Source organism: Aythya marila (assembly GCF_965140915.1).
Source record: "Aythya marila genome assembly, chromosome: 18".
NCBI lineage: Eukaryota > Metazoa > Chordata > Aves > Anseriformes > Anatidae > Aythya > Aythya marila.
In genome coordinates, this window is record NC_139059.1 from 9,617,315 (window position 1) to 9,631,641 (window position 14,327).

The 14,327-nt window shown below is 64.9% G+C and overlaps 1 protein-coding gene across 2 annotated transcripts; it reads right to left on the bottom strand.

Moving 5' to 3' along the window:
• Nucleotides 1–806: 806 nt before the first annotated feature.
• Nucleotides 807–5,795, bottom strand: RAB37 (RAB37, member RAS oncogene family). Of its 2 annotated transcripts, XM_082775200.1 has the most exons (9): nt 5,724–5,795; nt 4,840–4,950; nt 3,407–3,448; nt 3,196–3,262; nt 3,061–3,113; nt 2,617–2,682; nt 2,179–2,235; nt 1,852–1,928; nt 807–1,779 (listed from the first exon to the last, which is right to left on the bottom strand). In XM_082775200.1, the coding sequence occupies exons 1-9, from the start codon at nt 5,787–5,789 to the stop codon at nt 1,674–1,676; spliced, it is 645 nt and encodes a 214-aa protein (XP_082631326.1). In that variant the 5' UTR covers nt 5,790–5,795; the 3' UTR covers nt 807–1,673. The 2 variants fall into 2 exon arrangements, with proteins under 2 accessions (XP_082631326.1, XP_082631327.1); XM_082775201.1 differs by lacking the exon at nt 4,840–4,950.
• Between the last annotated feature and the right edge of the window lie 8,532 nt (nt 5,796–14,327).

Sequence of the window (14,327 nt, forward strand, 5' to 3'; positions counted from 1 at the left end):
AGGCGGGGAGCAGCGGGCGCGCTTTTCGGGGAACGTTCCTCGAATTCAGGAAACAAAACCCGGCCCTGGCAGGGCTGCTGTGAGCCTGCAGCCCTGATAAGGAGGGGAGGAAACAGCCGGCACCGCGCTCGGGTCCCCGGCGGAGCCCAGGGTGCTGGGGGCACTGCTGGGGACAGCTCCAGCAGCCCCGGGACGCTGGCACAGCTCGTGCCAGAGGGTGGGGAACAGAAAAGCGCCGACGTCTGCTTGTGCTGCAGCTCTCCAGCATTATTTTTTTTTTTTTTTTTGCCGACCTCAGCCAAGAGGCGGATGCCATTGGTGGGAAGCCGGAGTTATTTGGGGAATGCTGAACTCCGCACCGCCGGAGCAGCAGGGGAGGAGGTTGGTTTTAATTTAACTGGCCGCGCTTAGCCCTCCCCTCTCACCTTTGGACTGGCTGAAACGTGCGGGCTGAGCCCTGGCGAGGAGCAGGGGGCCGCGGGGGCTTCTCCCACCCCGAGGTGCCATGGGGGTCCTGGGGGTCCCCGTCCCGCTCCCCTGCAGCCCGGCCACAGCAGCCTCCCACGTCACAGGCCCGGGGCAGGGATTTCTCAGGCAGAGAAAAAAGAAAAACAGGCGGATGCAAAGCCTCAAAAATACCCAGCTTTAATCTGTAAACTTGCACAGAGACACCCGGCAGGACAGCGGGGACGAAGGGGGCACCGGGGCGGGGGGGGTGCTGAGGGGGTGCTGTGCCCGGCAGCCCCCCTGTGCATGGGGGTCGTGTGCTCTGCAGCTGCCCCCGGCACCTCCAGCAGCACCCCAAATATTCCCTGTCCCGGTGCCCTACATGGCACAGGGTGCTGGGGGGGGGGTGATGCTGAGCACTGGAGCCGCAGCCCCGCGGTGCCTGAGCCTCGCTGCCCGCACCCCGCACCCCGCCGAGCTCATTTTGGGACACACACGAGTGCCCCCGACCCACCACGGGCCCAGGGACCCTGCAGAAGGTCTCCAGACCACCAAGGGCCGCTTGAGCCCCATCCCCAGCCTGCGCGAGGCCGCAGCTGGTTTGGTCCGGGGGAGGGGCGGAAACGCAAAAAGCTTTTCCCTTAAATAAAGAAAAATAAAAGTCTCCAAACCCCACAGCTGCACCCGGGGGAAATGAAGGTTTTTCAAACTGCCGCGTGTGCTCGAAGTCACCGGGGGCTCCTTTATCTCTTGCTCCAGCTGTGGCAGGCGGGGGGCAGGCGGGGACACCCCCGGAGGTGCCGGCGAGGAGCCGCGGCCAGGGCTGGGCACCGGCACGGGGATGGGTCCGGCGGCTCCCCGGGGGGAAGCAGCGGGGAAGTGGGGCAGGATCCGGCCCTCCCAGCTGGATGGGAGCACAGCGAGGCCACGAGCGGCCGCAGGGGAGGAGAGGCCGGGTGCTGGGGCCGTATCCTGAGTCCTGCTGGGGCGACGGTGGCACCGCCACGTCCCTCGGGCTGGCAGGCACCGCGCCGTGGTTGGGGCGCACGGCGAGCCCCCGGCACCACCCCGCAGGGCGGCAGGATCCGGGCCCTGCTCAGCACCACGCCTGGAATAACGTCCCTCCTCCTGCACCCTCTGCTTCGGCACACCCGTGGGTGCCGGGGGCAGGATTGGGCCCCGCTCTGCCCCAGCCCTGCCTGCGCCCGGGTCCCTGCCCGCCGCTCTCAGGCGAAGGCGCAGCAGCCGGATTTCTTCTGCTGCGCCTCGATGTAGTCGTGGATCTGGAAGCGGGGCTCGTCCGGCGGCTGCAGCGCTCGCTGCTTCAGCTCCCTGGGGGTGGCAGGGCCCCGTTACCCCCGGGGGACACCCCCTGCTCCCCCCACCCCGGCCCCGTGCACTCACTTGGCGATGGCGAGGAAGGCCAGCTCCACGTTCATCCCCGTCTTGGCGCTCGTCTCCATGAAGGGCACCCCGTACTCCTGCGAGGGCGGCACGGCCCCATCAGGGGGCAGTCCCAGACCCCCTCCTGCCCCCCCAGAAATCACCCCCTTTGGCTGGGTGGGGTTTGGGAACGGGGTCACATCCCCTCCCTGCTGTGCCCCCTGTGCCATGCAGGTCTGGGCACCGTGCGGAGTGGGTGGCACAGCCACACGGGGGCCCTAAATGAAGCGCCCGTGCCTGGGGTGCTGTGGGGGTGTAGCAGGGGGTGCAGACTAGGCCACGGCTCACCCTGGCCAGCGAGGCTCCGTCCTCTGTCCTCACGGCCCGCTCGCTGCTCACGTCAGCCTGCAGAAAAAGGGAGAGTGTCACCCAGCCGGGGGCACCCCGCAAGCAGGCAGGTAGGCGCACGGGGGGGCTCCCAGGATTTGTGGGGTTCAGGGAACCAGGAATGCCCATTGCCCAGAGGAGAACCTGCTGAGCACCCGGCACCCGGCACCCAGCACCCGGCACCCACACCGGGATCACCCCATACCAGGAACCTCAGCCTCGTGCTGCCCTCCTCTGGCTGCCAGGGACGCGGCTCCCCGGCCCCCCCAGCCCTCTGGGGTCACCTCCAGCCTGGATTCCCCTGAAGCACAGGCAGTGCCCCCAGCCCCAGCTCTCCTCGGAGGCATGGCCGGGTCAGGGACAGCCTCGGGGTGAGGGGAACGGGGGCCCTACACGCACCTTATTGCCCAGCAGCATGATGACCACGTCCTTCTGCGCGTACTCGTGGATCTCCGTCAGCCAGGCCTGCGGGGACAGCGGGGCTGCGTCGGGGGGAAGCACCCCTCACCCTGCACAGCCCCCCGGGAGGGCTGGGAAAACCTTTTTAAATTTAATTTAATTTTTTTTTTTCCCAGTGGGAACCATTCCAGAATGAGGTGGAGAGCTCTGTGAACACCCCTTCTCCTCCTCAGCCCTACAGGTGACTTGCCCCCACCCCAAGCTTTCCCATTCTCCGTGCCCCTAAACAAAACGTGCCCAAGGGGACAAGCTCCGAGCTGCCCGGGTCTGCCCAAAACAAGCGGTGCTTGTTGCAAAACAGGCTTAAAATCCCCACTCCCCATCCCCAAAAAAAACACAGGTGTCCCCGATCCCTGGGGACGAACGTGGGGCGGGGGCACTCACGCGGATGTTGTCGAAGGACATCTTGCTGGTGATGTCGTAGAGCAGGAGCAAGGCTGGAAGGGAAGGGGCCGAGGGCGTTGGTGCTGCGGGGAGAGGTCCCGGGGGGCTCGCCCACACCCCCGGCCCCCGACCCACCTTGGGCATCCCTGTAGTAGGCGTGGGTCACGCTGCGGAAACGCTCCTGCCCCGCCGTGTCCCAAATCTGCCAGAAATCGTCCCAATGAGAGCAGGCAGCGCCCCGCCAGCTGGGGAACCCCTGCAGCCCTGTGGGACCACGGTGCCGAGCCCATTTCACGCGGCAGCAGGGCCGGGAATTGCTCCCCCCAAAAAAAAACCCAACCCTCACCTGCAGCTTCACCTTCACGCCATCCACGGCCACCACCTTGTTCTGCGGGGGAGAAGGAGAGGACGAGGCGGTGAGCACAGAGCCCCGCGGGTGGAGCTGGGGCTGCAGGATGGAGCCCCCTTGCTACAAAACCCTGTGCTCCTGGGGGGCACAGGGTCACGGGGGGGCTGCAGGGCTCTCCTTGGGCAGGCTCCCCTGGTGCTTGCCCGGCATAAAGCCGCCCTGTGTCCTCGCTGGGCGTAGCGAGGAATTTGGCTCCGCGCTCGTGCCCCTGGCAAAGACAAGGAGAGCCTTCAGGGCCAGCAGACGCTGTGGGATCGGCCAAACGCCGTCCCCGTGGAGCTCTCTGAGGGCATCTCGGGGGGGTCCTGCTGGGGGCTGCCCCTGCTCCAGCCCCCGTGGCGGGGAGGCGAGCGGCTCGGGGCACCGAGCCATGGCTGAGCCAAACCCCAGAGCCCGGGGCCTTCCCTCTAGAAAAAGTAAAAAGAAAAGCGTGGGTTGCTCGGAGGGTGTTGCAAGAGTCTTCTGAAGGCTCGTGCTCGGGGGTGGGTCTGGAAACGGAAGGCGTGTATAAATAATTGGGTTTCCTGGAACTGTTTGAGGTAGAAAGTCAGCTTCTGCGATGACAAAAACGGGGGGGGGAGTTAGCTTGCGATGTGGGATGAGTGAAAGAAAAAAGCACCATCAGCGCGCTGCTGGGGGGCAGGAAGCCACACAGCAGCTGGTGGGACACCAACGTGGGGCCGAGGGGGTGCCCACAAGCCGGCAGCACCCCCACGGCCACGCGGTGCTGGGCACGGGGGGGTTTCTTCCCCTAGGGCGCGGAGGAAGCGCCACGATAACACGGCCCAGGGCTCCCCCCCAGCACCCAACCCACTGAAAGGGTTTTAATTCGTGCTGCAAGCGGCTCTTCCTGGCGGAAGGCGAGCTGCTTGAACGCTGCCTCCACAGAGAGGTGAGGGCCCGGCTGTGGTTTGGTTGCAGAAAGCGGCCGGAGGGGAGGGCAGCGGGGCCGGGTGGCACGGGGCTGCACGGGGTAACTCCATGGGGAGCATCGCTCGCCCCCTGAGGTGTCTGCCCCGGCCGGGTGAAGCTCCCAAGCACCCCACAGGACGGATTGTAGGTGTAAAATGAGCACAAACGAAGTTCAGTTTTGCTAATTGAAGGGGAAGTGCCCGCGCTCAGCTCGCTCTTCCGCCCGCAGCTGCTGGTGCAGCCCCGCCGCGGAGAGGTGCAGGAGCTTCAGCAGCCACCAACAACCACATTTGGTACTGGTGGGAGACAGTTTGGGGTTCGGAGGCCCTAAAAGCCCTGAAGCCCCTATCCATCCATCCATCTGTCCGTCCGTCCCCCCAGCCTGTCCCCAGGGCCCCGGGGGAGCCAGGGCCGCCCGTCCCCTGGGCAGCGAGGGCAGGCGGCCGCGGTGCTCTCACCCGGAAATCTATGCCCACGGTGGCTATGAACGTCCCGGAGAGAAAGGCCCCGTCTCTGAACTGCAGCAGGAAGCAGGTTTTCCCCACGCCCGAGTCTCCGAGTAACATCACCTGCAAGGCGGGCGCAGGGGAGGTGTCGGCGGGGGCGTCCCCAGCGGCACCGGGCTCCCCGCTGTCCCCTCCTGTCCCCCCCCCCTGTCCCCAGGGCTTGTCCTGCGGGGTGCGGGGAGCCCCGTGAGAGCCAGGGGGGGACACCAGTGGTGCAGCTCTGCCGTCCCCCCGAGGAAGGGAGGTGCTGGGAACTCAGCACCAAAGGCATCTCCCGGCCACCCCGGAGCATCGCCAGACCCCGGAGTGCTCCTGGGGAACCGGCCACAGGAGCAGCCCCAGTGCCCCCCCTGGGTGTGCCCCTCACGGGGGCTGGTGCACGGCTGGGGCAAACCCTGCCGCTGCCTCCCAGGGCCCTGCCGGCTGCAGACAGCAAAGCAAACAGGGCTCTCGTCCCCTCCTGCAAAGCAAACAGGCCCCAGCCCAGGCGCTGCCCCGCTGCCCGCCGGCACGGCGCGTACCCGCTGCTGCCCCGCTCCCCTCCCACGCTGCCCTTTCCCTGCCTGGCAATGGGATCGTGCCAGGAGGGATCCCGAGCTTAAAGAAGGCAACGAGCACACTGCCGGGGCTGGCACCCACACAGCGAGCCCCCCCCCCGCCACCCCTTGTCACCCCCTGTCACCCCCTGTCACCCCCCAACGCCCTCTGCCCCTTCCCGTCCCCGCTCGCTCCTGCTGCAGCGGGAGGCAGCCGGCACCCAGAGCAGCCTCCGCCAAGCCCCAGCCTCCATGGAGCCCCAGCCTCCATCCCCTGGTCCCCCCCAAACCGCCCCGCACCTTGCCGGCCACCTCGTAGTCCTGCGGCGGTGCCGGGGGGGCCCCGCTGCCCCCCACCCTGCTCATGGTGCGGCCGAGAGGAGCCGTGCGTCCCGGCCCGCCTTCCTCTTCCTCCTCCTCCTCCTCCTCCTCCTCCAGGAACCCTGCCCTTGCCCCCCCCCGAGCAGCACCGAGCCCTGCCACCTCCCTGCGGGTGCACACACACGGGGGGGGGACGGACACAATGATGGGGCCACCCCCACACTTAGCAGCCCCCCAAAAGCCCCTTGGGCTGCAAGGATGAAGACCCCCGGCGCTGCAGCATCACCGAGGGGCGGCTGCTTGCAGGAGGACGGGCTCACCCCAGTTACACCAGTTACACCCCCAGCACCCCCCCCAGGAGCCGTTAGCAGGAAGCTGTGGCCAGGCGCTGCAGCGGCGCCCGTGCTCAGCCGGAGGGGTGCTGGGGCTCCCTCTGCCCCCCCCTGCTGGGTGCTGGGGCTCCCGCTCCCCCTGCCGGGACCCTTGCCCAGCCCCCAGCCCCCTCCATCCACCTTTGGGGCTTTGTGCGTCTCCCGACTCATTTGGGATAAGCCCAGGTGTGGGAACGCAGGAGAGGTCCCGCGGAGAGAGCCGGGGGCGTTGCATCACCCCAAAACCTCTCCACGAAGCCATGTCCAGACCCACACCTTAGGGCTGCTGGGGGCTTCGGCCTCACAGGGACCACGGGCATCTCCCCCTGGTGCCTTCAGCCCCTGATTTATTTCCCCCGGGACCCCAGCGGATCCTCACGGGACACAGATCCCTGCCCCCTTGCTCCGGCACCGACACCCGCTCCGTGCTGCAGCCACCCCCTCGCTGCCCCTGGGGACGTGGAAATGGCAGCAGGATTTCCAGTCCCAGCCGGGGCATTCGGAGTTCCTGCAGGCTCTGTGGCCAGCACAGTGCCCGGAGCTGAGGACCGGGGCACGTGGAGCTGCTGGATGAGGCCGAGCCCTGCTGCGGTGCGCTGGGAGGGAGGATGGGGGGGATCCGGCCCCGTGGGGGCTCCCCGGGCTGGCTGCTGCTTGCTCCGAGCTGTGAGCAGATGGGGACAGAGAAGGGGACAGCGTGACACAGGGCTGGACACAGGGGGGCTGGCCAGGAGCCCCTCATCACTGCCAGAGCCCCGGGGCCAAGCTGAGCTCACTGCATGGGGGGAGAGAGGTAGGAGCCCAGCCCAGCATCGCCTGCCTGCTCTGCCTCTTGGAGTGGGAAAAATAAAACATCCAGGAGTTGGGGAGGGTGGGGAGGGCGGCTGAGCCTCCTCAGCCCCCCCAGGGGCACAGCACCACGTTTCCCTGCTTCCTTGGCCTGAACCAGGGAGCGAACCTGCTGTGTGGGGCTGGACTTGCTGTGTGTGGGGTCCCAGACTTGGGTCTCCGATCCGGGCTCCCCGGCAATGGGGACACACTCCAGAGCCGCTGCCAGCCCCGTGGCGGCTCTACAAATAGCTCTGGATGGCAGCCTGGGGCTTTTGGCAGCTCTGCCACCATCTGCTTGAGTTTTGTGCGGGCAGGACCCGCGCTGGCTGCTGAAGGAGACTCCCCAGGAGCGATGCAGGGGCTGTGCGTGGGCACGGCCTCGCCATGGGGTCACCGCACGGCGCCTCCTCCAGCCCCAGCAGCGCGCAGCCAAAGGCGGCTCCGAATCCCCCCAGCCCTCTGCCGGGTTCCCCCAGCCCCAGCCCCGAGGACCGGGCTCTTACCGTAAAGCCAATGCCCACGGTGGCGGAGAAGGAGCCTGGGATGAACTTGCCCTGGTCAAACTGGACCAGCAGAGACGTCTTCCCCACGCCGCTGTCTCCAACCAGGATGGTCTGCAAGGGGTGCGCCAAGGAACATCAGTGCACGGGGGCTGGCAATGCCCCAATGTGCCCCCAGGGTGCTCGTTTTGGGGGAAGGAGGAGAAGGGAAGGGGTCTCGGGGGTGGCAGCAGCAGGAGCAGGGGGGCAGCCCGGCCCCATGAGCAGCCCCGCTGGGCAGCAGATTGTCCCCGCAGGCTGCCGGGCACCACGGCCAGATGGCTCGAGCCATGGTGCCCTGTCCCTCACCGTCACCTTTGGTCCTGCTGCCTGCCTGGGGAGGGATTCCCACCCCTTGGAGCATCCCTAGTCCATGGCCCTGCCCCAGGCTGAGCTTTGGGGGAGAGGCAGCCTCGGTCTGTGCCTCCACGTCCCCTCCTGCGGAGCCCCAGAGCCCTCCTGCAAGGGGCACGACTTGCCTGGACCCCAGCAGAAGAGACCAAGGGGCTGCAGGTCCATGGCCCCGCGTCCCAATGGAGCCCGTCCTCCTCCCAGCCCTTTCCCTTCTGCTCGGTGCCTGCCCTGGTTCCTCCCTGTCTCCGGCCCGAGGTGCGAGCACGAGGCTCTCCCTCCCCTCCCTGCCAGCTCTGGGATTTGTTTGCAAAGCCCCCGGGTGCGAACGTTTCCGTCCCGCCAGGAAACTGAGGCCCTTGGAGCCCCGTCCCAGCGCCACGAGGAGGAATAAACACTCCGCTAGCAGACGGCTCGCCCAGAAGTGCTTCTGGCCCTGTCCTTCAGGACGTGGGCGTTCCTATAGACGCAGCTCTGCCGAGCACGGGACCTGTGCTGCCACCTCTGCCCGTGCCCACATCATTTTGCTGCCCCCGCTTTCCCCGTGGGGTTCAGACCCTGCAGCTCCTGCAGCCTTGCTCCATCCTGGGCTCCGCACCTCGCTCCTGCCCCAGCAGATTTCATGCCCTGGGGGATCCCCCCTCTCACACCGCCCAGCCCCGCGGCTCCTGGCACCCACAGATCCCACAGAAAACGCAGTGAATCCGCGTTTTCCCTCAGAAGAAACCATCCCAAACCCCAAACCTCCTGCAGTCCGAGAGGCAGCAGCCTGCAGCCAGGTCCACAACCCCAAATTTCCCCCCCTTTCCCAACTGCACACCGGGCTGCTTGCAGGTCACTGGAGCTGGGGAGCCTGCGTGGGAGCTGGGTGGGCTCCGGGAGGCACAAAGTCCCCAGGGGAAGCCCTTGTGCAGCGGGGTGAGGTCCCAGAAGAGGCTGAGCTCAGTCCTGGGGGATTTTCCCTGCCAGCACCCGGTGCTATTTTAGGGCCACGCACTATTTCCAGTAAAACACCAGTGCCCCAAGGTGCAGCAAAGCTCTGGGCACGGTTAATGCAGGGGATGGCATTAATTATGGAGGGGGGGGGAGCTGGGCTGAGCTCCAGGAAGCCTCCAGGGCCTGGGATTTAGGGAACTTGTACAAAAGGCAGGCTCCCCATCAATAATTTAACCGGGATTTCTAGCAGAGACGACTCAGGAGCTGCTTCATGACTTAATCATGGTAGAAATCTGGATCTGCTGGGGAGAGGCAGCGGCTCAGCACCGCTGAGCAGGCGCAGGAGCGGCAGCAGGGGATGGGGACGTGCTGGTGGTGGCTTCGGGAAAAGCTCGGGGCTTTGTGGGGTACAGCACGGAGGAAACCCCTTTGCTCACCAGCCATCGAGAGCTCAACTCGGGCATCCCTGAGCTGTGATAACACCAAGGCTGCCGCCTGGGAAGCTCCAAATCCTCCCTGCCTCCCTCCAGCCCCCCTCTCCTGCAGCCTGCCCGCCCCAGCACGCCCTCAGCCCCACTGTTTTCCCACGGGAATGCTTTTGCCTGGAAAATGGGAAATAAGAAGAACTCAGCACAACGTGCCAGGGCCCACAGCCCGGAGGAGGGCACCGTGAGTGCAGGCTGGGGAAGCCGTCCCCGTGCCCTGCGTGGGCAGAGGCAGCTTCAGCCCCTGCTACCACCCCTGCAGGGAGCCAGGCGGAGCTGCCCAACCCCAAAAAATCCTGCCTGCAGCTTTTGGGCTAGGGACTTCTCCGGACCTAGAGAAGTGCCCTCGTTTCAAAACCACTGCCAGCTCCAGGCAGAGACAAAGCAGAGCCATCGATGGGTGCTGGGGGTGAACCCAAGCAGGAGACGTGCTGGGATCTCTCTCCTGGCAGCGCATGAGCAGAGATTTGGGGCTAGAGCGCCTGGAGAAGAGAGGTTTTGCACGGCTGTCAAGGCAGCTTAGGGAGGTGCATTTCCAGTGCCAGCCGAGCGGTAGGAGAGCTGGGATGGCGCACGTGGGCTGAGGTTACTTTTTTGGTTTGTTTTTTTGAGCTTTAGCATGTGGCAGCTGGACCTGAGCTAAAATTGTAGCGCCTGGAAGCCCAGCAGGGGAAAAAAAAAAAAAAACAACAGCCCTGGTAAGGGAGGGCAGGGAAGGGAGAGGCACTCTGTGCATGGGCTGCTCCCTGAGCTGCTGGAGCCCAGCCCCACAGGTTTGCTCCTGGGTCAGCAGAACCTGTCACTTGTTTTTACCTGCTCTATATACGAAATGGAGCCACCCCGCTGCAGGCAGGTGGGTGTCTGAGCCCCTCTCATTGAGCCCAGGACCCTCCCCAGCCTCAGCCCCAGCAGGGGCTGCACTGCAGTGCTGAGACAGCAGCCCTAGGGCTGGGCACCAACCCAAAACCCACCCAGGAGATCCCTGTTCGATCCCCCCCCAGCACCGTGGCTCAGCGGGGACATCGCTCTCTGTGGCTTGTTCCAGCTGAGTGGATCCGAGCATCCTCCGGAAGGAAGAACGATTTGGCAACGGGTCACATCACCTGAAAGCAGAGTCTGTCATCCCGTGCCAAGTGAAAGTTTTCTGGAACAGCCCAGAACAAACCTCTGCCGTCCCTGCTTCGATTTCCACCTTGCTTCTCTCCCCCCTCAGACCTGCTTTTAGCCCCCGACCAGCAACCAGTTAACCTTTGCTTCCAGAGCGAGCTCTCCGGGGCTTTCTCAGCTCATCTGCAATGTGATTCCTTGGGCAGGAACCGGATCTGTTGAGGTATTTGCTGCCTCATGGCCCCGGAGCTTTCTTGTTTCTGCATGACAAGCAACCCAGCCAGCAGCGGCAGCAAAACACCCAGGGAAAAGGCAGAGAACGAGGGGCTGGATGGTGATCTGCCCGGGCAGCTCTTCTGCCTGGAAACTCATCTCCAGCAGCATCGACCCCGGCTGCAGCAGCGTGCTGCTGGAGATGAGGGAGTTAATTAAGACTTTGTGAAGATTCAGAGTTTCTCGAGTCATCCCCAGGGACACGTCCTCTCTTCTCGGTGTGCAGCAGGAATGAGAGTCGGTAGTAATTGATATTTTCCTGCTAATCAAGGGCTGGGCACGCTGCCCTGAGTAAAGTGGGATGTCAGACAGGCTGGGGTTTGCGAGGGGAAACCCTCCGGGCTCCAGCCCTTCCCCTGCCTCCCCCCAGCCCCCTGCTTTGCTCCGGCCCCCAGGAGTGCAAGCCCTGCACGGGCACATTCGGGACTGCAGAAAAACAGCGTGAGGACAGAAAAAAAAAAAAAAAAAGAAAAAGGGAGATAAGTGGATGTGGCAGAGATCAGCATCTCCCCCTGCTTCCCGGAGTTGCAGGGCAGTGCCTGGGCGCAGGGAGCCGGGGCTGTGCTCCAGCAGAGCCTGCAGCAGATCCTGAGCCAGCCGGGGGCAGCGGCAGCCCCAGCACCCCCCCGGCCATGAGGGGTTACGAAACGGCCCCAGGGCCAAGGAGAAGGACTTGAAAAGCAGGAGGGCAGCGGTGTCCCGGCTCCTTCAGCTGCCTCCTGCAAGCGGGGCACGGGCTGCGGCTGCCCCCCAGCCCCCGGGGCAGGCACAGAGCTGCTGCGGGCAGCACGGCGGGGCTGGCCCCTCTCCGGCTCCGCTTTACACCCACGTCCGAGCCCCCCGGGACCCCCCCACCGCCCCTCGGCATCGGAACCGACCCCCCCAAACCTCCCCAAACCGGGATGGGAGCTGCAAACGGAGCCCAGCGGGGCAGGAGGGGCGAGGAGGGGAAGGGCATGGAGTTAGCGGGGGAACTTCGGGCTGCCCCTGCCCCCGGCCGGTGGTCCCGCATCTCCCCAGCATCCCCCCCCCCGGGTCCCTCACAGCCCCCCAGCCCTCCTGCGCCCCCCCAGCTGCCTGCCCCAGCCCTACCTTGTGCAGCAGCGCCTCGTTGTAGCCGGCCCCCGCCGGGCCTGCGGGCTCCATGGCCGGGCTGCAGGGGCCGGATCCGGCTGCGGGGGGGGAAGCCGGCAGGGGGCCGGGCCGTGCCGGGCCAAGGAGGGGCCGAACCGGGCCAAGGGGGGGCCGTGCCGGGCAGAGCCGCTCCCTGCAGCACGGCGGACAGCGCCCCGCTCGCCTTCAAGCACCGCGGACAGCGCCCCGGCACGGCACGGCCCGGCACGGCCCGGCACGGCTCGGCTCGGCACGGCTCTGTCCCCGTTGGATAGCGGAGCAGAGCCTGCCCGGGGCTGGCAGCCCTCCTGCTCCTGCTCCTGCTCCTGCTCCAGTCCCTCTCCGGGGGTTCCCTTTCCTCCATCCTCACCACCGGGAGGTGCTGCCCTCCTGCCTCCTTCCCTCCTTCCCCTTTCCTCCTTCCCTCCGTCCTTTCCCTTTTTCCCTTCCTCCATCCCTCCTCCTCCTCCTCCTCCTCTCTCCATCTCCATCCCTCCACCGCAGCCGATGCTCTTAGCCCTGGGCTCCGGCCAGCTGCCGAGCTGGGAGCACGAACCCATCTCAGCCACGGGCACTGAGCCGTGCTTCATGTCCTGCTCACCCTAAAACCCTGATTTTAGGGCTCCTCACCCTGCCCTGGGGCTGTGCTGTGCCGGCACAGTGAGGGTTTGTGCCAGCCGGGACCCCTTGGCACCCTTAGGACCCCCAGCAGCTCCCTCTGGGCACACCCTGCACTCAGCCCTGCTGGGATCCTGCTCAGGGCCACAGCCAGGAACAAGGCAGAGCTGTGCCTACACCCTGAGTGAGGGATCTCGCTCAGACCCTTTTACTCCCAGATCCCTTAGAGCAACCCGGTGCTTTGGATCAGGAGGGCACGAAGCAAACCTGCCCTGGGAGAGCTCTTTCAGAGGACTCAGCTCAGCCTCCAGTCCCCCTGCAGCTCGGCAGACGGCCCCGAGCAGAGCAGGTGCCAGGAGCCATCTGCACCCCCCCCCCCCGCCGGCTTTCTGCCTGTGCCTGACATTGCTAATTACATCTGCCCGTTAATTCCTCCGACGGCAGACACGGTTCTGCCAGGGCAGAGGATGGGTCAGGGCAACGACAGCCAGAAACGAGGAAAACCAGCCCAGGATGGGGGACGGGGACTCGCCCGAGGCTGGGGAGCTGTACCCACAGCCAGACCCAGCACGGAGCACCCTACACCCCAAACCCCCAGGTCTGGGGCACCCAGAGCCGATCGCCAGCACAGAAATGAGCAGCAACACGAGCCGTGTCTGGATCAGGTCATTGATAAGTGGCGAGGCCGGCCCTGAGGTCCAGCATGAGGCCAGGGAAGAGGAGAGCATCTCCCAACCCCGGGTCCTGTTATTGAATGGGGGGGGGTCTGAAAAATAACCTGTGAATTTCACCCAGAGAGACTTCAGCACAACCAGGGGGATCCTGCCCCCGCTGCCCGAGCTGTGCTGAGTGTGCTGGTGCTCAGCCGAGCCCCTCGAGGGGCCAGGATGAATTTTACCCCCCTGCAAAGAGGAGCTGCAGCTCCCTGTGCACCCCTGCCCAAGGCTGCAGCTCTGGGGGCTCCCGGCTCAGCCCTGCTGTGGGAATGGCTTGGGGAGCATCCTCCAAGTGGCCTCAGCTCCAGAAACATTCATTTTCCTTTTCCAAGCCATGACAGAGAGCTACAGGGAGCTGCTGCCAGGCCAGCAGGATGGAGACCCCCATAAAGAGCAGCTCACCTGCCCTGCTGCAGGCACTGGGGTTACACCAGAGCCATGCTCAGCCCCGCAGGGTTAGCAGCAGGAATTTTCCTAACTCATCATGACGATGCCAAGCCTGAGGCAGCTCTGCCCTCACCCAGCCAGGATTGTCCTCCCCCACCACCAGAAGAAAACCAGCGGCTTCCCCAGCAGGGGGATTTATGGCCCCCAGCAGGTGCATGGCCCCGAAAGCAGGGATGAAATGGGAGAAAATGACCTATTGGCAGGAGAGATTGCAAAGGAGCCCGCAATTCACCCCATCACTTGGCCTCATTGTACCTCTGATCTTCCTCTGAGCTTCTCTCCTTGTCTGTTGGTCTGCCTGGGGGAGCCCTGGGAGGTTCGCACCCAGCATGGGGCGTTCTGCTTCACTGCAGTCCTGCTCCTTCTCAGCGGCCTGACCCCGCCAGCTGCCCCTGGACTGCTTGTGTAGGACCCCAAACCTGGGGTTCAGCTCAGTGTTCCAGTCAGGGTTACGTTTAGGGTTGTTTGGAAAGAGCGAAGACAGAGCCCAGTTGCATGTGGGGCTGCATAAAGGCTCCCCTGGGGAGTTCAGGTGTACCCAAAGGCTTCCACTGGGGGCACTTTTTGGGGTTAGGGTTAGTGTTAGGGTAACAGTGAGGGTTAGGGTTAGATCCGCCATTAGGGTTAGGGTTAGGTTTAGGGTTGGGGTTAGGGTTATGGGTTAGGGTTAGGGTTTAAATTTAGGTTTAGTGTTTTGGTTAGGGTTATGGTTAGTGTTAGGGTTAGGGTTATGTTTAGTGTTAGTGTTACTGTTAGGGTTAGTGTTAGGGTTTGGGTTTAGGTTTAGGATTAGGTT

Bases quoted from the DNA above. Each gene is read 5' to 3' on its own strand.
- RAB37 (XM_082775200.1), bottom strand. From the start codon at position 5,789: ATGAGCAGGGTGGGGGGCAGCGGGGCCCCCCCGGCACCGCCGCAGGAC. The intron at 2,683-3,060 runs GTGAGTGCCCCC...CTGTCCCCGCAG, and splicing joins TGTCCTTCGACAACATCCGC to GCCTGGCTGACGGAGATCCA. The intron at 2,236-2,616 runs GTGCGTGTAGGG...CTTTTTCTGCAG, and splicing joins TCATGCTGCTGGGCAATAAG to GCTGACGTGAGCAGCGAGCG.